Below are 25,402 nucleotides of genomic sequence, written 5' to 3' on the forward strand. Positions count from 1 at the left end.
TGCTCTGAAACATAGTGATTCACACTAGAGAGAAAAAATGTTGGGAAGGCCCTGACCCTGAAGGAACTGGCTTGAGATCTATCTAGACCACACAGATTATATGGGTTTAACTGCCAAGCCCCAGCAGGCAGTTTCAGCAATCATTATCTTGGTTAGGTTAGGTAAAGAAATACTCAAAGGCCCCCTAAAACCAACCTGAAACAACTTTACAACTTTTTCTAGCAATTGGCTTGTATTTTATTAAAGAGGGTGGTGGTGGGAAATCTCTCCTTTCTCCGTCATCTTCTGAGAACCAGTTGAACTCTTCCAGAATAGCTAAAAGTTTCCCAAAATGCTGTACTCATTAGAGACATCTGGAAAAACTTCAATATATTAACTTGGCAATGATACAGCAAAGAGAAAGAAGTCATAGAAGGGAAGCTCTTGGGCAGTTCTTAATTTTAGTTTTTGCTGCATATGCAGAGCCATCTGAGTGTTGCCCTTTCAGAGCAGGGTGCTCTGACCTAGGGTGTATGTCAGTGTGGGAGAAGAGCTGTTGAGTCAGGGATCCAAAACAGATCTATCGCAAGTCTGGTATTTGTCTCAGCCTTCAAGGATTAGATGAGTGCCTGCTCTTTTTATCACAAGCTGTAGTCTTAAATATTTGGTTTGTCAAGATGTCAGCCTGCAGTCAGGGCACATACACCTGCTCTTTGAAAAGTGAGGCCTCTGTGGATTTCTGATCATCTGGGCGTGAGGAATATACAGTTCATGTAGCATGCCCTCATAGGAAAACGGGAGGAGTAAACCAGCCACAAGCTGACAAGGACTTTATGTGGAAACTACTAGAAACCAAACATGCTTTCCCTTGTGGTGGTTTTTCTTTTTTAACTGCAACTGAAAAAGGCAAAGCAAGGAGTCAAAACACACTCTGCCGTGACTGGAGCTTAATGATGTTAAAGATTGGTAGTCAATCATTTGTTAAACTGATGATTTAGTATGTGCTGCCAGTTGTTTTGGACTGCTCTGAAACTGGGCAGCCTTGCTGGCTTCTTCCATGTATGTGTAGCTTCCTGTGGTTATTTTCTCTAATGACTTTTTCTCTTTTACACCACGTGCAGGTTCAAAGTAGTAGGAATTGTCTTACGTCAGCTCTGTGTCTGTAGCAGCTTTCTTGAGAGCTATTGAATTTAATTTTCTGGGGGAGGTAGCCTGACATGAATACAGGTGCTTTGCCAGCCTGAATCTGAATGTGTGATGAGTGTTTCTAGATATCTAAATTATAAAGTGCTGCTGTTGTTAATTTTAATGATTTTTGTCACTGTGTCATTGCTCTGCCATTCTTATTTTTGTCTGCTTTGTCTTTTTTGATTGGGTAGGTATTTTTGTTGTTGCTGCTTTGTTTTTGTGGTTTTTTTGTGGCTGGTGGTCTGCATTGTTTTGCTAAGGAGCTGTGTAAAGCTACCATCTCATGAGCATTTTGTTACTCACATTGCATTCTTGTACTGTACCAGAGTTGGTGACCATGTTCCGTCGGTGGAAGAGATGAGTGAAAGCCGCTGGCTGTATTTCAGGTGACACTGTGCTTTCCTTGATACCAAATTAACCCAGTGCTTGGCTTTCTTCATCTTTATAACACCAAGCATCTGCTTTCTTTCTCTACTATGGCATGCTGCTACTGCTTCTCCTTCTCTGCAGTGCCGTAAATGTTCCTCAATTCTGAGTCTATTCTGAGCTGGGAAAGTGTGGATCACACTTCACATCTTTAGCTTAAAAAAATCCTCCCCCAAAGCACTACAACCTTTAACTTTGTGTATGGGTAATGAATGAAGCAAGCTAGCACCACTGGCCTGGAAAGATCGACAGCTGAGAAATCATGGATGTGAATCCTTAATCACACAGATATTCTTAAGCATTTCTTAGGGTTATTTTGTACAAGTGTTCAGGTTGGAAGGAACTGCATAGGTGATTTACCCCAGCCTCCTTGGGGGTGTGGGTTTTTTTAAACATAGGGTTACCACATTGCTTTACAGGAAGATGCTAAGAAGAGGTGAGGAAGAACAGACTTGTAGTCTTCTCTGGCTGGTGGTTTCTAGAATTGAGACGTGGATACAGAGAGAGGAAAAAAAAATCACAACACCCTGCCCCCACCAGATAACAAAATAAATCTCTAAGTAGAATGTATAGGGAAATATGTCATCATATGTGTGTGTGTGTATACACAGCATATTTATGTAAATAAAACTCTTTGGGATTGCCCAATGTTAAGTCTTCCAAGTATCCTGTCACACTTGAAAGTTCCCAGTGAAGCTGTATGATTGCCAGAGATGCAGTGCATTAGCTTAAACAGAGAGTCTGAGAACTGTTATCTATTACAGCATTCTTGGCTGTTGCCACAGTAATTACACATGCTAGAATGTAATAAAGCCTGGTATTTTGGTAACTTGTCATCTGTGTTGCAGAGCCTTGGAAAGGTTTTTGTAGTATCAGAAGAACCAGTTTCAGCCACTTAAAAATGACATAGTCATTCTGCCTTTACTTACCCCCTCCCCCCCATTCCTTTCCATGCATTTTGTTTCTACTTTGCATTCCACGTTTTGTCAGCCATTTTGTACCACGCTGTTTAAATTACTGAATTGTACATAGGTTTAGCATTTGAGAGATCAAATCTCAGTGACTGCTCTTCTGGAGTTCTGGCTGTAGAAAGATGACTGAGAAATTTAGCAGAAATGTGGTGCTTTGGTGCTGGGCATTAGGAGCTCAGTGATAGCCCCTTTGCTATTACAGGGCTCTTGAAGTGTGACAAGCCTTTTACGCCTTGAAGTGAAGAGAAAAAAATAGAGGAGTGAAGAAATTGGTTAAATTGTTGCTGTAGTATGCATATGCCTACAGATTGTAATAAACTTTCCAAGGCAGAAATAAAGGTGACTGAACTATAGAATAGTTGTGTGTACTATTAAGGTATCTATCAAATACCAAACTCAGGGAAATGGGGAGGTAGGGGGAGGAGAGATGCATTTTTCACCAGTTTTGGGATACATATGCATTGTTACAGCTGAAAGACTGCTTGTGTTCTTCATCTGAATTGCTGTTGTACACACTCAGGCAATCTCTTATACACAACTGCTGCAGTGGGCTTTCAGAAAGGGTGCTGGGTAAAGCAAAGATGCTTGCTGGGACCTGCAGTACCCTGGCATTGGCTGTTCTGCAGCTGACATGCCCCTCACTCCCCATCACAGAATGTGCCTCCAGCAAAACTTTGTTTCCAACCAGAGCTTGCTCACCTGCCTTTCTGCTAGGGAATTTGAACAAAACACAGTCATTAGCAAGACTTTGTGTCCCTGATCTCTGAGAGAGGATCTATATAAATCAATTCTGTAACAATTTATCCTAACTTAAAAAAATGGTTATATAAATGAGAACTGATAGCAGCATTTACAGAACATTTAAAGTACAGGGAGCTTTTAAAATGAACTTAAGGATGTGAGATGGACTTTTTTTTAAACCACCAGCAAAAAAAATCAATATTGAAGATATCCATACATGTACCAGCTTTACTTGTACTTTTAATTATGTAAGTAGTTAACTAAGGATGAAGTTATTAAATGTTTTCTATGGTTCTTTTTACAGTAAAGGAGCTTGGGAGAGACTTGAATGATTTTTTGGGTGTTGTTTTGTTTCAGGTGATGAAGATGAGACTTAGAAATGTGGGGGCAGGGCCTGCAAAATTGTGATGCTTGTCATGGTATGATAATAAGGGATAATATTTTTGGAAAACACATTTTCAGTCTCCATGGCACTCTCACACCAGGTTTAAAAAACACCTCTGGAGACTTTCCAGCCCTGCCTGGATGTGTTCCTGTGCAACCTCTGCTGGATTCTATGGTCCTGCTCTGGCAGGGGAGTTGGACCCAAAGATCTCCAGAGGTCCCTTCCAACCCCTTACATCCTGTGAGCCTGTGTGATCCTGTAACCAGAGCTGGATAAAACATGGGAAATGAATTTCCAAAGGCATCCAACCCCCTCTCTCTCTTTTCATAGGATCAACAAGTTGGAAAAGACCTCAAAGATCATCAAGTCCAACCTGTCACCCAAAACCTCATGACTACTAGACCATGGCACCAAGTGCCACATCCAGTCCCCTCTTGAACACCTCCAGGGATGGGGACTCCACCACCTCCCTGGGCTTATGTGCCTTGAAATTCAAACAGGCAGACTTGCTACCAAAAAAATATCTTACAATGCACTTCATGCTAGAGTAGAAAGTAAGAGAGACAGTGTACCAGCTGAAAGATACCAAAAGTAGTTGTGGGAATTCAAAATATGTTGTGTTAATCTGTGAACTGAGGAACATACTTTGAAACATGAACTGGAAAAAAAAAATCAATTAGAAATACCCAAGATGAATAACTTTGGGAAAAAACCCCCACAAACTTACAAAGGGCAAGCCTGTGTCAATATACCATTTCAACATTAAAAGAAATGTCTGTAGTAAGACTGCAGTAAAATTTCTTTTCCTAAAAGCTGAACCATGTTGTTACAGAAAAACTCACATTTCCTCTTCAGCACAACAGTGAACCCCAAACACCTGGCCTGTGGTGTACGATGACTTTTCACTCAACAGTATGGTCATCCAGCTTTGGTTTGCCACTAAGCCCCCTTTCTATGCCTAAGGGCAGTTAAACTCCCCAAAGCAAATACACAATCTTGTAAGTCAAGTAAAAATGGAGATATTTTGAACTGTTTGACTTTCTAATACACTATGAAGTGAATGGCTAGCCCAGTGAGCTAAAACTATTTCAGGAATGCAAGCTATGTTCGTCTGGAACAACCTTCTTGAACTCCCTGTTCACATTCCCAACTGCAGGGTTAACGTGAGCATCATTGCTGTGTATGGTGTAATGAACCTCCCCAGCTGGAGTTTGGAAACCCACAAATCTTTTTTCTTTTATGTGTATTTATAAAGGACTGTGCAATCATATATATTGCCATACCTAGGGAGTTTCCTGATGTTGCTTCTCAGCTTTCTGCATGAGGCTTCAGTAGGTAGCTAGTTTGATTACAGAAAACCCTTCTTGCTGTATCTTCACCACTTGTGATAACCTAAGTGGTCCCTTGTAACCTTTCAGAGCTTTTGTGTGCAGTGGTCTATTTTAACCTATGTTACAATCCAATACCCAATCTCAGTCCAGTGTTCTGGTGAAGGTTCTTCGTCTTGAGCCTGGTCAGTGCCAATGAATTGCCAGGTCAAATGTGCCTAAGGGTTAAGATGACTCTATATGTTCTATTAGAAAGCACTGCTACAAGTTCTTTGAAGGTGTTCCCTTTTATTTTAATCCATGCCATCTTCTGTGCCTGAAGGTAAATTGTGTTTGTATTACTGCTTGCCTTATGCAAGCATGTGTCCCTGGGACACACAAATTATATGTTCTTACAAGCAAGGTTCCGTTTGTTTCTGCTGATCTTCAGGGATGTTGCATAAATAAGAAATAGCTGACACAAAGTCTAAGGAACAAAGAAATTGCACTGAACCATCTCAGTCTCTTCCAAGAGAGGGAAAATGAAGAAGTTAGCCATTTCAGACAATGTTTTTTTGCTGTTGCCTGCATTTTCCTACACTTGTTATGCAACGTGGCAGGACTGAAACACAGTACATTTGAGACTGACAATCTTACCTGATATTTGAAGTGATATAACAAAGTACAGAGATTCAGGCATGAATACAGTTTAGAACTAGACAAGTCTGGTCTTAACAAATAGTTACCCCTAAAACAGACCAGAAAAACCAGAACATAATTGCAAGGATTATGTACTCATCTTGGATAGGAGCACCATGTAAAGGGATGGTATGGTAAAAAGATACTCAATAACTATGCAAAAGTGAGCCTACAGTCTCTTATTAACATTCTGCTATCATCCACCATCTCATTATGCAGACCCTCCCTCACTCAGGTGGGTGGCTGGAACAGACAGGCCTGTTGTAAATTCACTGTGGGCATGTTGTGTTTGGTGAATAAAACTTGCAGCAATTAAGATTGAGTCTTTGTTTGAAAAGAAATAAATCATTGTTTTTTTCATCCAATGCATTAGAACTTGGAGTGTGTGACTTTATGTAAAAAAAAATCATGTATTTGAGCCATTCTCAGGCCTCCCTGGTTGTAAAAGTTACTTGCCATGTCAAATACTGAGATTTGGCTTATCTTCAGTCTCTGGTTTCTTGCTGCTGGACATGAGGGGCTATTCTCCACTGAAGAGCATGTCACCCACAGTTCATCTTTTGAGCCAAAAATAGTGTTTGCTAGTGTCCTAAGAATTGACAACAAAGGTAAGCAGTTGACATTGATCCTGAGATGGAGTTAAAGCTGTTGTCTACAGAGGCAGCTGCTGCTTGAGTGTAAAAGTACTCTGTTTATGGCTGTGTAACTGCAGGGCAATAACAGACAGCTCTTCCTCAAACTATTCTTATAACTTCCTTGAATGCAGCTTTGCTGGGTGCTTAAAGTGCTTTAAAAATGCATTCTGCCAAACTTACAGCATTTGTAACCCTCAGTAATACCACTTGCTTTGTTTTCCTAATGTTTCTGTAGGGTTGGGGTTGACCCAGATCAGGATCCTCCACCTACTAATGACAGCTTTCAAGTCTTACAAGGAGTAAGTAATTATATAACCTGTCTATTAGACTGGTCTTATTTCATAACTAAGACAATAAAGAACTGTAGAAGCTATGTGCATAGATAAAACATTTCTCTCTTAGCTGGCAAGTCAGTAATGCTTTTTACTGTATAATATTCAAGTAATGTCCCCTAGAAAACATTCTGTGGCATTGAGTGTAATGCGGCAGTGTTAAAATGATTGCATGTAAGTACATGTAAGGCATCAAAACTGTTCCTAATCTACTAATACACTCTAAGAATTTGCTTTTCTCCTCCCCCCTCCCCCCATGTTTGCTTTTAACATGCTACAGCATAAACCTAGAATCAAAACTAAGTTTGATCTCAGCTCATGTATAGTGTACCACGAGCCATCTGGGTCTTTGCTGTATGATACAAAAGGAACATTAGAAAATTATTATCTATATTCAGCAAACCTTTAGTGCACTTTTCTGTGCATCAGTAACAACATAACAATTGACTTTTCCCCCTGCAATATGTTATTGGCAAATAAGACTATTGAAAGAATGTTGTTCAAAGCTTACTCCATTTTAAAACTGAGCGAGTTCACAGAAGTGGGGAAAAAACAACCCAGTATTTCCCAGGCACTTCCTCTGTCCAGACCTTATTTTCCCCTCTCCCAGAGTACTGCTTGACAATAATTGTTGAGCAGCATAACTGGTTGCTTATGGAGAAACCTGCTAGAGGAAGGTGAATGACAGGAAAGACAGATGACTTGGGATTCAGAGTCTGCTTAGGGTGCAAGTCTGTGAACTCAGCTTTGTAAACCTCGAGTTGTATGATGCTAATGGTCAAGCTGGTCACAGATACATGCATGGGATACTTTCTGTATTTGAGAGCAGCTTTCATATTATTAACAGTTTCTATTGCCTTTCCCCCCCTCCCCTTTTGTTTTTAGTTTTTTCTTTTTGTCACAAATTGTGGGTTGAAAGTAACTTGTGACTAAAAGTTAGTTGCTCAGGAAGCATCTCTTTCATTGCTGAAATGGCATTAGGCATCTCCATGGCTTTTTTTTGTAGAAGCCACAAAATAGATTCTTAAGCAGTGGGTCTGGGTACCAAAGGGTGAACTTGGTTTTGTATGTGCCTGGAAGAAATCAGAAAGCCAAGACTCAAAGCACATCTTACTATACAGTTATTGCATAAAATTAAGGCTGGGAAGTGGTATCGTGGTAAGATGGCTTTGGCCAGTTCAGACTGAACTTGTCAGTATTTGGGGGAATTGCTTTAACAGGAAGTAGAGCCATTGGTATGCTGTTCTTACTCAGTGTCCAGGTTGCTTTTTTCCCTTGTAAACATAAAGCACTTACCCATTTGTTATCCTCTTTAGCTGTGCACGGCATTCCTAATTGAGCTTGTTCATTTGTTCCCTTTGGATTCCTCTTTCTTTCACAAAGCCAAAATTAGCAGCATGTCACAACTGAAGAAAAGACATCATTTGGGATGGGGAGGGTGTGAAAATGTATTAATTTTCTAACTCTTGGTGGATCATGATTTTTTTTTGCAGATCAGAAGTACATGGGGCAATCCTGTTTTGATATTTTCCAGTGATTTGGAAGATTATTTTTACTTCATCTGTTGAACTGGTCTTAACTTTGGCCTCTGGCCAAAACATATAAAAAATAAATCAAAACAGTAACAAAAGTGAAAAACAAATGCAGCTGCAGACCAGCTGGTGCAATGACTTGCAGCACTGCTAGTGAAGGGATTATATTTAACACTGTTAGGACTTCTGAGCTTGATCTAGTACTTACAAAATCTGCATGACATTCCTCAAATGTGATTTTCGTATGGATTCCCTGTTACACACGTTTCTTTTAAGTGTGATACATTTCATCAGGTTCCTGAGGGTCTGTCAGGTATACTAACTTCCTTTGTTCTTCCAGGGAAGCAAAATGTAAAGGCTGAAGGAAAGAACATGAAACAGAGCTAGAATTAAGGCAGCCAATTAAACAATGAATAGTGATCAGTCTAGATTATTCCACTTCATTTTTCTGGAAAGGGAGATGGGGATGAGACACCTTTGAAGCTTATTTGTCAGTTTGGGACTTCTTTCTGTACTCATTATTGCATTAACTGTATGATAAGCTTTTAGACTCAGGGGAAATTTGTATTAGATGTCTTGCTAAGGTAACTTGAGGGCAATGAAGAGGGCCTACTTCTCTGCAGTAATTTCTAGGGAAAGTAACCATCTAATTATAAGCATGTCTTTAAATAGCTTTCATCTGCAGTTCAAGTACACTATTCAAGTAATTTGGCTTATTTTGGACAGGGTGTTATAACTTGAATGATTGGAATGTGTGATTTGGGGTTTCTTTTTTTTCTGTCTGATATAACTGAATATGTTTTTGTCTTATTTTTAGGATGGCCTAGATTCTGAAAGAAGGAACAGGACAAAGCAGGAAAGTGCTTGGCTCTTCAGGCTATGGTATAGCTTTGACCATAAGTATCCTTTTGAAAACAAAGCTTGGCTTCAAGGCATGAAATATTCAGTTTTCTTTTCCATGTACCTGTATGTACCCATAAGCACTTTAGAGAGTCAAACAGGAGGAAGGTCAAATATCTGACAGGTTCCAAGCACAGAAGTGAAGTGTAAACTCATTGATTCAGAAGATGGACCTTTCTCTGATGCATCCTATGTCACACTTGCTGGAGGACAGAAACCAGTCAATTCTCAAAGTTCCTTCCTAAACAATAAGACAGCCAATTAACCATTTTAAATCTTCTGTGTTGCTCCACTAAGCCTCACTAATGTTCATAGCACAAACAAGTTTTCCAGTTCATTGTGTATGTCTAAGCCCCAGTTTAGTGCTCTTGAAGAGCTTTCTGGTTTTGTGACGAAATTCTCTTTGGAAACCCATTGCTGATATAGGAAGCTCTGGAAGTAAAAATCTACATGTGATCCAGCTTATTCCCTTCAGTATATCCAGAATTTCCTTTGAGTGTTGAAGCAGAGTGTGTCCTTGCATATATATAGTACTGTGCAACCTTTATGAAGTTATCATAATATTTTAATAGCTTTGTTTAAGCTTTGGAACAATTTTTGTGTAGCTATCCCATCTTTCACTTTTTAATAATAGCTTTAATATATTCTTAATCATATAAATAGTCATCTGAATGTCCTGCTTTAACGACTTACATTCTCCTAGTGGAAAATGACAGAGATCATCCTGTGGCCATGGCAAGTTGCCTGTATCCAGATACTCAAATAAATTCCAGTTCTTGATTCCTAGAAGTATGTGAACGTATGTAAATACCTGTGACAGTGTTTTAGTCTCATTGCAGCTTGCATCTGAGAAGTCTTTCCACTGGGGTCTTAGCCACTGGTTGATGAGATTGCTGGCCTGATTGGAGTAGTCTCCTTTTGTGCCTTGTGCACCAATGTCTCCCACCCAGGGAATCCTAGGTACAGTGTTGAAAGCATTCAGATCTTAATAGCACTTGCCTGTTCAGAATAAAATCTGTTTGTGACCGATGCTTTCAGATATAGTAGTACTGGGCAAAAGCCCAGAAGGAAGCATATGTTAAATGTTCATGTATTTTAGTGGTTTCAAGTTAACCTTTTGAGTTGTAGTGACTGGTGTCAAAGTATATTTAAGGTAAGTTTTTGTTAATAAAACAAAACGAAAAACCCCAACAAACAGAAAAACCCAAAACTTAAACATCAAAAACTTTTGTGGTAAGAGCACAAAGTTCTGTCTGTGGCTGACTGCTGCTTTTTGGTCTTGTTAAGGAGGAAGCAGACTTCCCCTGCCTTTGCAAAAGGGATGTGACTGGCAAAAAAAGAGTAGGCGGCAATGCTGCGTTCCCCTCAGCTGAGCTAGCACAAGTGCAGTCGCCAGCAGCTGTAGTAAGGACAGGAGAGTGGGGTGGAGAGTGTTCTAGGTGAAAGTCACAGCTTCATGAGCTGTTTCATGGAGATTTAAGGATGCTGATCATATATTTGCTTTTTCAGTGGTGACTAGCAAATTTTAGGGAAGGTTTATGTGACGTTTGTGCCAAGGAAACTGACATCCAGAAGCAGAACTGTGTTATTGTACCTTAGAGGTAACATTGTGCTCTTCCTCTTGCAGGGGGTATTCAGATAATCCTTGGCTGGGTCAGCTTAAATTTCACAGAAGGAATGATCTTTAAAATTGCCACCTCTGTGCCCACGGCTAAATGTCAAAATCTATTTTGCTGTTGCATTGACTTGGTTTATGGGTAGAAAGGCAGATTATCTCAAAATTCACTCTTTGCAAGGGAACTCTACTTGAAAAAGATGCAAATAGATGCACTTGGCAGTGTGCTCCAGTGCTGGCTACTGGCTGCAGGGCTCTCTGCGGATGGACAACCAGGAACTGCATTGCTGTGGAACACAGAGTTCATTTCATGTCATGGGCTGTTCCCTGGATTCCCCCACAATTGTTAAACATGAAGAAAACTGCAACTGTGACATACCAGATGTCTTTCACTGGTTTTCATTTACTATGGCTGAGTCACTGCATGCCTCCATACAGAGCAGTGTGGAGGCTGGTAGGTTAGTGTAAGGGCCAAGAGTTTCTTTCTTTCCAGGACTGGGTGTAACTACACTGGAGGAGGGAAGAAGGAAACATAACTCTGCAGTGGCATAATCATGCTGATATATGCTCGACTGAACATGCTAATGCCAGACTCTGCTAAAGGGGAGGATATATTTCTGTTAAAATATTCACAAATGGACTTGATTCCGTCTGTGCTTAGAGGCTTAAGAAAGTAAATAGAATATTTGCAATGTATATTTACACTCAACATGATCAAACTGACTGGAAAACAAAACAAACCAAACCCCACATATTAAAACAACAAACCATCAACAACCCAAAGTCCTGTATTTCTGATTTCAGAGAATGTTTGGAATTCTTAGCACTCCTCTCCTGAGCTCTGTTCTTTTGCCAGTTAAGATCAGCATGCTGCTCTGTAGCCTGGACACCTTTCTTTGACTCCTGAGCACTTCCTCAGGCATATCATCAGTCTGGAGCACCAGTGTGAACAAATATGTGGGGGGAGACCTATGAAAAGAGATGTAAAGGCACCTTCCTTTCCCACCCCTGTGCCTCCTCAATGTAGGTAGCATTGCTTTCCTTCTGTCTTACATAGTTCTTGCTGTACCGTTTTCCTTTCAGACACTGTGTGGCATGTATATATACACTGCTGAGAGGTCTTTAAGCCTTACCAGAGAAAGATCCCTGGTTGCATCTCTGTACCTCAGCTACCATCTAGCAGTTAAAGTGGCTGCATTGCTTTGAGGGCCCTGGACGAGCAGTATTTCTTTATCACCTTGTTGAGCTGTATAGGTATGTCACCTTGTTACCTCTGGCTTACAATCCTGACACAGTGTTCCCATTTGCAGAGCACTTGGACCTCCTCTTGCTCATTTTGGCCCTGGAGAGCTGAAAAGTTTGCAACTGCTTGAAACTTTAAGAAGAAAGATAGCTAGTTCCCCTTGCAGTAAATGTGTAGGTAAAGAAATGATGCCTAAAAGGGTCCAAGGAAAAATACTGGGGGAAGATGTCTTTAAATTATTTGTTTATAAGTGCAGATATTTTTTTCCCAGTGGTTGTTGAGCAGAACCACATTTATGTACAATTGTCTTTTTATTTTCAATAGTGGTTTTAAAGCACTGATCTGTTTTCCTTAACTACTTTAAGTTATTTAAAGCCAATTCTCACTCACAGTGGCCCTCCGTTAACCACAACTCTGCCCAGCTGGTGTGGCCTGATAGCCCGCTGCCTGACAAGTCCTCAGGTTTATGATGTAAGTAGAATGACTCAATACTTCTCTGTTTTGTTTTATTATTTATTTAACTTCAACAAAGCAGGCAAAAGGTTTGTATGATATACATACTGCAAAAAACTGCTGGTCTGTCCTAGGCAGAAAAGATTTAAGATACTTTCCCTTGAGGCAACAGCTTCTGTTAGTAGAAATCGGAGGTGGTCTCAGTATTCAAATACTACATTTAAAAAAATAACATCTAAGGACATTGAAAAATTAGGCCTAGTCAATAAACCAGCTGAGGGAATCACTTCAATATATTCAGTCCTTTCTCAACACTTTTGAACGAGATTCTTTCCCTGTTACTTCTAACGTTACATTGAGGTCTCCTTCAGAGAAGATGCTGAGACGTTTACCCGTGCCGGAAAGAAATCCGGTAGAGCTTCCCTGCATTGTTTCCACTGTGAAATTTGAGCTCTCGCTTCAGAAACCGTTAATCAGTTACTTATCTTACTCTAGCAGATCACTATACTGTCTTTACAGCCATGTATTGCCATAATTAATGTTTCATTCTCCTATTACTCTTGCAGTATTCTGATAAGTGCCATTCCTATCCCTGCAGCGCTTCTGAAATCTACCAGTTCCTATGAGCCTCTTGTAAACAAACCCGTAGTACTATGGCCCTTATACTCAAGGGCCATAACATATTCAAATTAGCAGGTTCTGTGCAATGGGAACCTCTCTGCTATGTTTAAGTAGTCTTTAACCAGATTTATGTTAATTTTTTCCTAGACTTAAAAATTCCACTTGCAACTTTGAAATACTTCCCTGCATTTCTTTCTCATACCATTAGCACCTTACTTTACCTGATAGTAAAATTTCAAAGGAATCTGAAATGTCTGCTGCCTACGTGGAGTTATTAGTAATGCAAGAAATCGGCTCTTTTCATATCTGTGCAATGCCACTAGAGATCTTAAAACAGATTGAGGCTGGAAGGCATCCATTGTACCAATTAGCCTGCTTGTGTTTTGCCTGTATGTCTCTGTATGATCTTACAAGACTGATTATCCAGTAACTGAGGCCAGAATGAACACACAAGCTTTGGCATTTGTTTTCTCTAACAGTTGGGCTCTTTCTTTTCCTCTTTACTCATCATTTCTGCTTGTGGAAACATATTCTTTAATCTGACTGGTTCACACATATATTTGGGATGTTAATGCCACCATGGCAATGGATGTAAACTCAATCACAGGAAATTCCACCTCAGCATGCTCGACAGGCTGGACAGATGGGCAGAGTCCAACAGCATGAGATTTAATACATCCAAGTGCCGGGTTCTGCACATTGGCCACAGCAACCCCATGCAGAGCTACAGGCTGGGGTCAGAGTGGCTGGAGAGCAGCCAGGCTGAGAGGGACCTGGGGGTACTGGTTGATGGTAGGCTGAATATGAGCCAGCAGTGTGCCCAGGCAGCTAAGAGGGCCAATGGCATCCTGGCCTGCATCAGGAACAGTGTGGCCAGCAGGAGCAGGGAGGTCATTCTGCCCCTGTACACTGCACTGGTTAGGCCACACCTCGAGTACTGTGTCCAGTTCTGGGCCCCTCAGTTTAGGAAGGAGGTTGACTTGCTGGAATGTGTCCAGAGAAGAGCAACAAAGTTGGTGAGGGGCTTGGAACACAAGCGCTATGAGGAGAGGCTGAGGGAGCTGGGGTTGCTTAGCCTGGAGAAGAGGAGGCTCAGCGGGGACCTTATTGCTCTCTACAACTACCTGAAGGGAGGTTGTGGACAGGCAGCGGTTGGTTTCTTCTCCCAGGCAGCCAGCACCAGAACAAGAGGACACAGTCTCAGGCTGCACCAGGGGAGGCTTAGGCTGGAGGTTAGGAAGAAATTCTACACAGAGAGAGTGATTGCCCATTGGAATGGGCTGCCCGGGGAGGTGGTAGAGTCACCATCATTGGAGGTGTTTAGGAGGAGACTTGATAGGGTGCTTGGTTGCATGGTTTAGTTGATTAGGTAGGTTGGATAATAGGTTGAACGTGATGGTCTTGAAGCTCTCTTCCAACCTGGTCTATTCTATTCTATTCCATTCTAACATGAGAAAAACCTTTTGGGTTGGGTTTTTTTGGTGTTTGGTTGGTTGGTTGGTTGATTTTTGTGTGTGTGTGTGTTGTTCTGTGAGAGTGGCAAAGCACTGGAACAGGCTGCCCAGAGAGGGTGTCAAGTCTCCTTCTTTAGAGATCTTCAAAACCCACCCTAAGTGGTCCTGCTTTGCAGGGATGTTGGATCCGATGATCTGTGGAGGTACCTGAAAACCCCTAGCATTCCATGATAAAAAGATGCTGATGAGGCTGCATACTTTGATAGTAGTGTGTAATGTGGAACTTCCACATTTGTGTTCTCTCTTTTTCTTCCTATTTCAGTGCATTGTTGCATTAGTCTCAGGAAAGAATAAAATGTGGAGATTTTATTTCTAGCCTCTTTTCAAGATGTCTGAACTCTACAGTTGCTATGTAGCGGCTTTCCTGAGTGACTGCTTTTGGTACAGCACTTGACTAGACCATTTTATTACTGGCTGAAAAGCTGTGGGATCTTTTTGCCTTCCTGTAAAGTGCAGGTGAAGCAACTGAGAGCCATATCTTTGGGGAGGTAGAAATTGCTGGAAATAGTTGTGCTTTTGTGAGGTATTTCCTGGAAAGACTGAATGGTGTATCGGAGAGAACTGAAGACTTTGAATTAAACAAGCAGAAAGTCTGTAATTCATAAACCGTTTGTGACACGGGTGGAAAATGGGTTTCAAAAAGTAATAAATCCTAGATTTCAGGTGCCTGTCTGAGCAGTTATGACATCTACAGAGAGAAGAAAGCATACAAGTATGTGGCTATAGTCAATCTGTTTGTGATTTATAGAAGTATATAGAGTAAACCAGGTTGGAAGAGACCTTAAAGATCATCGCGTCCAACCCACCAACCAATCTAACCCACCTGAACAGCTAAACCACGGCACCAAGCACCCCATCAAGTCTCCTCCTGAACACCTCCAATGATGGTGACTCCACCACCTCCCCAGGCAGCCCATTCCAATGGGCAATCACTCTCTCTGTATAGAACTTCTTCCTAACATCCAGCCTAAATCTCCCCTGGCACAGCCTGAGACTGTGTCCTCTTGTTCTGGTACTGGCTGCCTGGGAGAAGAGACCAACATCCACCTGTCTACAACCTCCCTTCAGGTAGTTGTAGAGAGCAATAAATAGAATAGAATAGAATAGAATAAACCAGGTTGGAAGAGACCTTCGAGATCATCGTGTCCAACCTATCATCCAACACTACCCAATCAACTAAACCGTACAACCAAGCATCCTGTCAAGCCTCGCCCTGAACACCCCCAGCGACGGCGACCCCACCACCTCCTCGGGCAGCCCATTCCAGTGGGCAATCACTCTCTCTGTGTAAAACTTCCTCCTAACCTCCAGCCTAAACCTCCCCTGATGCAGCCTGAGACTGTGTCCTCTTGTTCTGGTACTGGTTGCCTGAGAGAAGAGACCAGCCTCTGCCTCACTACAACCCCCCTTCAGGTAGTTGTAGAGAGCGATAAGGTCACCCCTGAGTCTCCTCTTCTCCAGGCTAAGCAACCCCAGCTCCCTCAGCCTCTCCTCACAGGGCTTATGTTCCAAGCCCCTCACCAACTTTGTTGCCCTTCTCTGGACTCGCTCCAGCAAGTCAACATCCTTCCTAAACTGAGGAGCCCGGAATTTATTCTCAGACGTTGTTTGGGTGTTTGGCTTTTTGTGTATTTGTTTTTATTACTTCTTTATTGATTCTATATTGGCTTTAGTACAACCATATTTAGAATTAATTTTCACTTATGTGAGTGGCAGTACATCTTTTGATTTAGATGCTACAAAAGGATTTTAAAGTCTGGAAGTCAGATAATCTTATTACATAGTCCACCTACAACTTATTCTTAATTATGAGATCATGTCCTGTACGCTTGAATTTGCATGGCATACACATTAGGTTCTGTGTCAGCACGGAGGGGTGAGGTACAGTGGATTTTTTTTCCAGAGCGGTCATTGCTGTTCCTTGCTGATGTTCTCTCACTGCTTAAGACTGCCATTAGGCTTACCATTAAGCATTTCCCACCCAAAGAGAATCCAAGCTGGAACTTCAAAAACATGTAAGGTTGTTGCAGATAGTGTTTGAAATGGTCATTTTCAAAAATGCACTCCTACTTGTCTCTTCTGCTGTTACCTTCAGTGCACACTTATTGCTTTCCAATATATCTCAAACTAAGGTAGCTTTCTCTTTTTTTTTCGTGTTTGACACATCCTTTGCAAATTCTGGTAATTCTCTTCAACTATTTATCCTGTTTGGAAGAAGCATCTGTGTTATCACTTGCTCTTTGTCATGAAGCACTCCTGGGATTTGCTTTTTTGGCAGGGTGTGTTTTTCAGGGTGTGTTTTGTCCTACAGACTCTCCTGCCCATCCTTTTGGAAAGTGCTTAGTTCTTGCTCCTTACCCAGCATGACAGCTTGCTATGAAAGCAAAGGGAAATGAATTTTTTTTTCTAAACATGCAAACACAGTGAAGAAACTTCATTTGCAGTCTGTGTAGGACTTGGAGGAGGTAACTTTCAAAGTTGGTGAGAAATCTGTTTAGCTATGTCTCCCTTGTTCCCTTTCTTAGTGGTTCATAGCAAAAATTGTTTAGTTTCCTTGATGAATTTGAACATAACTGGGAGAGAGGGGAAAAGCTCAAAACAGAGCATCAGATTTAAGTTGTAATATCTTTTGCATGCAAACCGCCTGGTAATTTTGTTTTGAAGTTATGAGACGCAAGTTTTGTCACCCACGATGCCTCTGTTGCATTCAACACCAGCCGTGTACCTGGTGACTACTGGCGCTTGGTATGTGTAGTGTACTTTGTATGGCTTCTCTTTGCATTTCCCTAGTAGAGAATAAAGACTGGCTTTGTAAGTGGTCACTAAATAAGCTTTAGCCATTTTCACATCTCCAGGACACATTCTTGGGAGCATGAGAGATTCTTACCACAAATGCGACAGAATGCTGCGAGGTGCCTCACGGTAACGGTCAACGCATCAAAGCAAATTCAGCCGTTTGCAGGACTTTGGGTACTCAGCCATACTGGCTTGTCCCTTTAAGTAGTTCAGACCTATGTTTTTTGAGTGACTGGAAACTCTTCCTACAGAACTGCAGTGGATTGCAGAGGCCAGTTTAGGGTTATTCTTGGAAGAATTTCAAGTCTCTAGGGATCTACTTGGATACATTTCCTGTCTCTCTTGAAAGAATTGTTCATACTGCATGAAGCACAATAGGTTTATTCTCCCATCCTCTTTGCTTGCAAACATAGCAAATCTGTATGCTACATGTGATTGTTCATGGGTATTCTCTGGGGAAATATATGAAATAAATTGCCTGCTGTTTGTGGTGTTTTCAGGAGTGAAATAAGTAAGTGGAACTTGGCATGTACAAGGCAATAGTTGTTCACTATGTTGAGAGAAAGCTCAGTGTTTTCTCTGGAACATGTCATGTTTGCATACATGTAAGTATAGTCAGGGACAAACCAGCAAAAACTGAGTTAGGACTTGCCATGTAGTATAAAACCTGTGGCCTTTCAATACTGTGCTTCCAAGAACTTTTCAGCTTTTTGGGGAAGCTCAAATGTATGTGTTCTTACTGGTTTCTTGTCATACACCCATAAAATGTTTTGGGTTGGAAGTGATCCTCAAAGGTCATCTAGTCCTTGCTTACTGCATGGGTTTTGGACATCTTTAACTAGATCAAGCAGCTCTGTCTCATCCAACATGACCTTGAATGTTTTCAGGAATGGGACTTGTACTACCAGGCAACCCGTTCCAGTGTTTTCATCACCCTCATTGTAAGAAATTTCTTTCTTATATCTAGTCTAAATCTAACTTCTTTAGTTTAAAACCAGTTCCTCTTGTCTTGTAGCAACAGGTCCTGCTAGAAAGGCTGTCTCTATCTTTCTTATGGGCTCCCTTTAAGTATTGAAAGGCAGCAATAAGATTTTCCCGGAGATTTCTCTTCTCCAGGCTGAACAACTCCAACTTTCTCAGCCTTTCTTCATAGGAGAGGGTTTCCAGCCCTCTAATTTTTGTGGCCTTCTGGACCTGCTCCAACAGGTCCATGACTTGTGCTGAGGACTCCGGAGCTGGGCACAGTCCTCCAGGTGAGGTCTCAGCAGAGCGGCAGAATTGCCTCACGTGACCTGCTGGCCACAATTCTATTGATGCAGCCTAGAATGTGGCTGCCTTTCCAGGCTGCCAGTGGACATTGCTGGCTTCGTGTTCAGCATTTCATACACTAGTACTTTCACATCCTCTGCAGAGCTGCTTTCAATCCCCTGCCTGATAGGTGGCTGTAAGGTTTCCCTGTTAAACAGTGTTGTGGAAACAAGACATGCTTTGAGAGCTTGCTGCAGCTGCTTCACTTACGGCCCTGGTATCACAGTATCTCCTGGTACTCTGTCCCTGCCTCACCTTCTTTGGCAGTTCTCGCAGGGCAAACACCATTGAAGGCAACTTGTGACACAGCTTCTCAGACTTCTTTAAAACATAACCAGTCAATGGTCGTAGACTGCCTGCTTCTTACTGGTATTTCTGCTTTTCATCCTTATTTGAATGTCTCTTCTTCAAAACCAGAGTGTATAGGGATAACAGTTGTTCTTAAATAGCAAATTGTTTTGTGTTCCTTTTTAAATCATTTTGGTCTTGTTCTTCAGACTTCTCCGTGGGTTTTTTGCAATGGAAAGCTGGTAAAGGCTGTTTCTGCCAACTGGAGCTGAACTCTTAGTTTCTGCTTCTTTTTCTTTTTAAGATAGTGACAGTAGTTCAGTGTTCTCCTTGCAATTAAAGAAAGAAAGTGTGCTAAACTGTATTTTCTCATTGAGAACTGTGCGCTCTATCACATTACCCCAGTCTCTTATAAGCAATGATAAATTTGGGTGCCACAAAGGTTCAGAGAAATTAGCACTCAAAGTAGGGCTTGTCTTGCTCCTGATGCTGAACTGCATCATTTCTTTCATTGGTTTTGGTAAACTCCTGACGCGTTCTCCAGTCTTCACTACTTAAATATTCTGTCTCATCTAGAGACTTCTGCTTTGTTTCAGCTGATTTATCATTTGAAATCATGACAAAAGGCTTTCTCGGGAAGTTTTATTTAACTGGGCCATGCATTTTTCTTTGTGGACAGGTTAATCAGCATTTTAAATTTCCAGTACCCTCAACTCCTGTTCTGCAATGCAGGTAGGGCTCTCTGGTCAGGCTGCTGACAGACATCCTGTATCACACAGCCTGTGCCCTCCTTCCTTTGCCGAAGTACAAGAGAACGACGTATCTTGAGAAGGCAGCCTGATTGGTGGGTGTCCAGCCTCCTGAGGAGAACAGCAATATGCACACTTGAGGTTTCAGTTCTTGCTAAGCACTATGGGGAAAGAATTGCTTTCAGTTGCACAGAATGGGGCTTATAGTAGTGATGAATTTTCCTCAAATACGAGGAAGCTCCATTTCCTGTCTAATGTAGATGCTTTGCCATTTATCAAGACTATGTTAAACAGGAGTGAAAGACGGTACAACTGCTTACTGTTGCATTATGCTGTGTAGAGAAATTGTTATGTTACACTTCAGCAATTTCTAGTCTCTGACCATGTACTTCATCCCACCTCTGCCAAAATAAATTCACAGGGTTTCATGAGCCACTTTCTTAAATGATTTTGAAAAGAGAACGTGTCAGAGCTAGCTACAAAACTATGAAGCAAGTACTTCCTTGTATCAGACTTTCATACTTTTATGGCTCAGGAACATTGCTAAGAACTAGGTCAAGTAATTGTCTATTTAGTACCAGGTAAGAATAAACAAGGAGATTGAAAACTAACCACAGTCTTCTGAACGGCAACAAAAAATTCTTGAGGAAACCTTGAATATAGAGAGTTAGGGCTCAATGAGTTCTTGCCAGTTTGCATGATTTTTTTACTAATGAACTAATAACTAATTATCATGCAGATGCAATTCTGACTTTGTGTCTGGAGTGGCTTAATTGTGCTTGGTCTCTGTTCTTTTTTTCTGAACTGCCCTCAACATTGTCATGCAAAGCCCCATGTATACTGCTCATCTCTCCTGTACTTTCTGGTAAACATCCAGTGCTATTAAATCCCTAGTTACCAGTTTCATAATCTAGTTCTTGGATTCAGCTCCCCCTCATCTCTCCACAGCAGCAGTGGTTATACAGGGAGCAGTAAGCCGATTTGCAACCACTCTGTTCAAGTTTATTTTTAACATTACTTAAGGTGCAACTTTACTGCTTCTGTATTAGCCCAGGGGTAAAGTTTTCTGTTCAATTACTGTCTTGGCAAAGACCACATGATGTATGTTGTACAGAGATTTTTGTTCTTCTTTATTTCCAGAATCAAGAACAGCTTAGAGAAGAGGATTCTGATTTTATTCTCAATGATGGTGACCTTACTGTCACATATGGTGATACAACAATAACTGCAAATGGTTCTTCTGGCCCCCATACAGCTACCACTAGCCTTGACGGCAGGAGAACAAAAAGTAATTCAGAGGAAGCGCTGGAACGTGATTTGGGAGCAGCAGATCATGAAGTTACAAGCAGGGGTACCCGGCTAGTATTTCCTCTGGAAGACAATGCATGATTACTGACTCTGTAACAATAACTCTTGCCCTGTGGATGGATCAAGGAAGACTGCAGGCCACTGTGACACTTGAGGTGGGGATGTTTATTTAAACAAGTTAACATGCGTAAGTGGTTTTACTAGGGTCTGGAGATGTCACCTATTTTTTACTCAAAATGCTGACAGTGGGTTTTTCTAAATGTCTGAAAAATAGACAAATGAGAAAACTGGTCATTCTTCTCTCAGCTGCATATTGAATCCAGGCATAGCTAGCATGCTGCAATTGTCTTGTTCAGCTGCAGCAGCTCTCTCTGAAGAGAGGCACACGAATTGTCACACAGTATGAGCTTGTCTTGGCCTAGCTTGGGAAAGTAAAAAAGAAATATAAACATAGTTATTGAGATGGAAAAGGATGTGTGTGTATCTGAATGTGGAGAGATCCATTGTTAACTTCTTCTGTGAGACTGAGGGAAATATAGAGTAAAACAGGACGGTATACATTAAGACTACAGGTGCAGGAGTGCAGGAGTCCATAAGGAATCTGTTACTGCAAGCTGTACTTAATGTATTACAGGGGGAGAAAAAGGAGAAACTAAGATTTCTTTACTGACCATGTGTTTAAATAGGAAGTTAATGAGAGTTACTTGTTCCTTTAGCTTTGGGCAATTTCACTATTACTATTAGCCTAACTTTTAGTGCCTCAAAAGAAAAACATCGGCTTCCTGTGGTCTAAGATGTACTTGACCCGACATAAGCTTGGAGCCAGGCTCTCTCAGGTGACAATCCTGAGGTAAAACTTTCTCTCCCTTAAGGTTTTTAAAATCGCATGAAGATAGTTGGGAACATATCCTGAGCTGGGTAAAGCAGCACAGAAGAGGAGGGGAGAGGGGAAAAATAGAGAGTGAGGGGCAGTATTCTTGCATGGAACCATGAGGTTTCATATTGCTCAGAAGAATCCATGGACTCTGCTTACCGTCCTTGTGTGTGATAAACAGCAAACATCTAATTAAACAGGCCAACCAATACTACTGGCTTTACCATTTGTGACTATCCTAAAAGAAAGGTGTTTTGTTCTCTTTCGCAGAGTAGCTGTCGAACTGCAGTGGGGCATTGCACAATATGTAAGCTCCAGGAGTGATGAACTGTAGTATCATCTTCAATGTGAAAAGGGAAAAAAAATCTTTGCCTAGTATTTAGCCCACTTACACGTAGGCTAGCATTAACTTATTGCTAAATGCTTTTTAATTTGCAAGTGAGGTATCATTGTCTTTGCCAATAGCTGAAGCTTATGCTTTGAAAGGCAGCTCAGCTATTTAGAGCATGCTGAAATGTGATTTCTTTCTCATGTCTCAAAGTTTATTTTTTTAAAGAGTTCTGTGGCCACTAATGTGATGTAATATCAGTTTGTCTAAAAAGTGTGTTTTTCTTGCTGCCATTTCATTTTTTTTCTCTCATAAAATTGTGTGAGTAAATACCCACTCTGTTTTTCCTTACCTATTAAACTTTAACAGGCTAACTTTGGTAGGACAACTAACTGCTGCAGAGAACATTGACGTTATTTTGTCTAGTCTGCTTTCTTTTCAATGTGTTCTCTAATGAGTGATCTACCTCCTTGTCTGTCCCTCCAAGGTAAATTTGTAAAGGGCATTGATCTGTAATGACTGTCTGACATTATTAAGAAGAGACAGAAGGAAACCAGAAGCTTTTTTTCTTGTGGTAAAGCTGGAAGAACAATAGTCTGAGCTCTGTTCTTAAATGGTGAAGAGTAACATAGCCTGATGAAGATCTCTGAGCAGAACAACTCAATTTCAGTTCTCATCTGCTTTCAAGGAATACCAAGCAGATAGCCATGATCTGTGTGATTTTTATGCTGTTTAGAAGGCTTGGGTTTTCTTTTTAAAAGTGCTCTGGTGGTAGGAAAAGTAGTTTCCTCCTCAATTACAAAAACAACTGCATTCATTATGAACAAGTCTTTGGGACACATGCTGATAGAGCTGAGTATGGACTTGAGACTGCTACAACCATTAGAGTTGCAGCTGAGTCATATGAGTCATATTTGGGTTCAAACAACGAAACTTACCCTAAATAAATGCACTTCATACAATGGTAATCTTTACAATGCAGCTTGAAGCTTACCAAATCACTTTGGCCAAAAAAACAGAGCCTTACAAAGAGAGAGATCTCTTGTGTAGAAGAAAGATCAGGTGCAGATTCTGGAAGTAGAAATTCTGTTCCATTAACTTCCTCAGGAAGGCTGAATACCTGGAAAGCATCAATAAAACATCTCAGTGTAGATGCTTCTCTGTCTGTGTGTTTAATTCCCATAGCCAAAAAAAAGGGGGGGAAAAAAAAAAGGGCAATTTAATCAAATTCACCAGTGAGCCCAAAATGTGGCTGAGGAAGAGCAAGCAAAGCAGATGGATCATTGGCGAGAAGTGATGAATGTAATAGTCTGATTTCACATTCAAAAGCTACTTACAATGTTTATCCAGCATAGCGAGAAGAGGCTCATATACACACATTTAACTTCCATTCCTGTATTACAACAATGAATTCCTTTCTTAACTTTTATCTATTTTTTAATTTTAAGTCTTCTTTCAAAACTGGACTTTGCTGCCAACAGCTGTAAACTAAAACATCTAGCCTCTCTTCACTACTGACACTGACCCTTGCAGCAAATTCCCAGGGCACCTCTTTACTGGAAAATTGGTGGGGGGAACATAACAACCCCCCTCCTTGTTCTGCTACACTACATATTTCACCAACTCTCTAACAGATCCTTTCTTTTATTGCCTGTATCCTTTCAAGAGAGGGCTCAATCACTGCACCTACTTGTCTGCTGGTTGACGGTAAACTGAACATGAGCCTGCAGTGTGCCCAGGCAGCTAAGAGGGCCAATGGCATCCTGGCCTGCATCAGGAACAGTGTGGCCAGCAGGAGCAGGGAGGTCATTCTGCCCCTGTACACTGCACTGGTTAGGCCGCACCTCGAGTACTGTGTCCAGTTCTGGGCCCCTCAGTTTAGGAAGGAGATTGACTTGCTGGAACGAATCCAGAGAAGAGCAACAAAGTTGGTGAGGGGTTTGGAACATAAGCCCTACGAGGAGAGGCTGAGGGAGCTGGGGTTGCTTAGCCTGGAGAAGAGGAGACTGAGGGGTGACCTTATTACTCTCTACAACTACCTGAAGGGAGGTTGTAGACAGATGGATGTTGGTCTCTTCTCCCAGGCAGCCAGTACCAGAACAAGAGGACACAGTCTCATGCTGTGCCAGGGGAGGTTCAGGTTGGATGTTAGGAAGAAGTTCTATACAGAGAGAGTGATTGCCCATTGGAATGGGCTGCCTGGGGAGGTGGTGGAGTCGCCATCACTGGAGGTTTTCAGGAGAAGACTTGACGGGGTGCTTGGTGCCATGGGTTAGTTGCTTGGGTGGTGTTGGATTGGTTGATGGGTTGGACGCGATGATCTTGAAGGTCTCTTCCAACCTGGTTTATTCTATGTATTCTATGTATAGGACATTGCAGCTGATGTGGCTGCCCTTGTGTTTGGGACTAAGAGGTTTCTTGTTTGTTGGTTGGTTATTGGGGGGGTGTTTTGGTTTGGGGTTTTGTTGGTTCTTTTTTTTTTTTTTTTTTTTTTTTTTTTTTTTTTTTTTTTTTTTGCTTGCTGCCTTGCCAACTTACTGCTGAAAACTGTCACCTGAAGGTGACAAGGAATTTGCTAACTTCTGTCCCTGGAGAAGAGCAAATTGAGGTCTCTAAGCTTATTTCAATACTTCACAGAAACTGACAGCAGGGCAAGTCTGTGTTACAGTTGCTTGAATTCCCATGCAAATGAATCTTTCCACTTTACTTCTGTGGAAGGCCACAGGAATCCACATGCAGTACACTAATATTTTATCTAAAGAGATGAAAAAGGTATTTAAACACTGTTCTGTATTTCTCTATAATGTTGGAGGGGGAAATTAGATTTTTACATAAGGAATGTGGAATACAAAAAGTACCTAGAAAGCTGGCACTTGCTTTGCTCTGGAGTTAATTCAGTGTCTGTGAGAAATTAACTCTGTGCTTTGAGTCACCTGTGCACCACTGCGTGTTTTGTGTAAAAGAGCAAATTCTCTTAGCCTCCATGGGACTGCAGGCAGCTGATTAGTTAAAGATGAATAGCTATGAGCAGACCCTGTGCCTGCTAAGAGCAGCACTGTACCAGCCTCACTACAACCATGGGCATTGCACTGGATTGTTCAGGGTGCTTTTTGTGAGAGGCGTTCAAAGCACTGCTTACACTGGCTTCAGCAGCTGTTCTGAGACTCTGATCTCAAGTTATCAGGAAGGAGGAACGCTATGACAAGTGTG

At 41.4% G+C, this 25,402-nt stretch overlaps 1 protein-coding gene across 2 annotated transcripts in view; it reads left to right on the plus strand.

Annotated features, from left to right (window-relative positions):
- The window catches only part of SLC9A7 (solute carrier family 9 member A7), an 88,703-nt gene extending 65,334 nt beyond the window's left edge, over positions 1-23,369 (plus strand). Inside the window, exons 13-17 of one of the 2 annotated variants that reach the window (XM_054164615.1) lie at positions 1,494-1,553; positions 6,567-6,630; positions 9,013-9,095; positions 12,319-12,424; positions 20,823-23,369. In XM_054164615.1, coding sequence (XP_054020590.1) covers positions 1,494-1,553; positions 6,567-6,630; positions 9,013-9,095; positions 12,319-12,424; positions 20,823-21,071 — 562 coding nt within the window. In that variant the 3' untranslated portion in view covers positions 21,072-23,369. The remainder of the gene's footprint in view (positions 1-1,493; positions 1,554-6,566; positions 6,631-9,012; positions 9,096-12,318; positions 12,425-20,822) is intronic. The other variant, XM_054164616.1, reaches the window with a different exon arrangement.
- The last annotated feature ends 2,033 nt before the right edge of the window (positions 23,370-25,402 follow it).

This window comes from Dryobates pubescens, chromosome 10 (genome assembly GCF_014839835.1).
Source record: "Dryobates pubescens isolate bDryPub1 chromosome 10, bDryPub1.pri, whole genome shotgun sequence".
Taxonomy (NCBI): Eukaryota; Metazoa; Chordata; class Aves; order Piciformes; family Picidae; genus Dryobates; species Dryobates pubescens.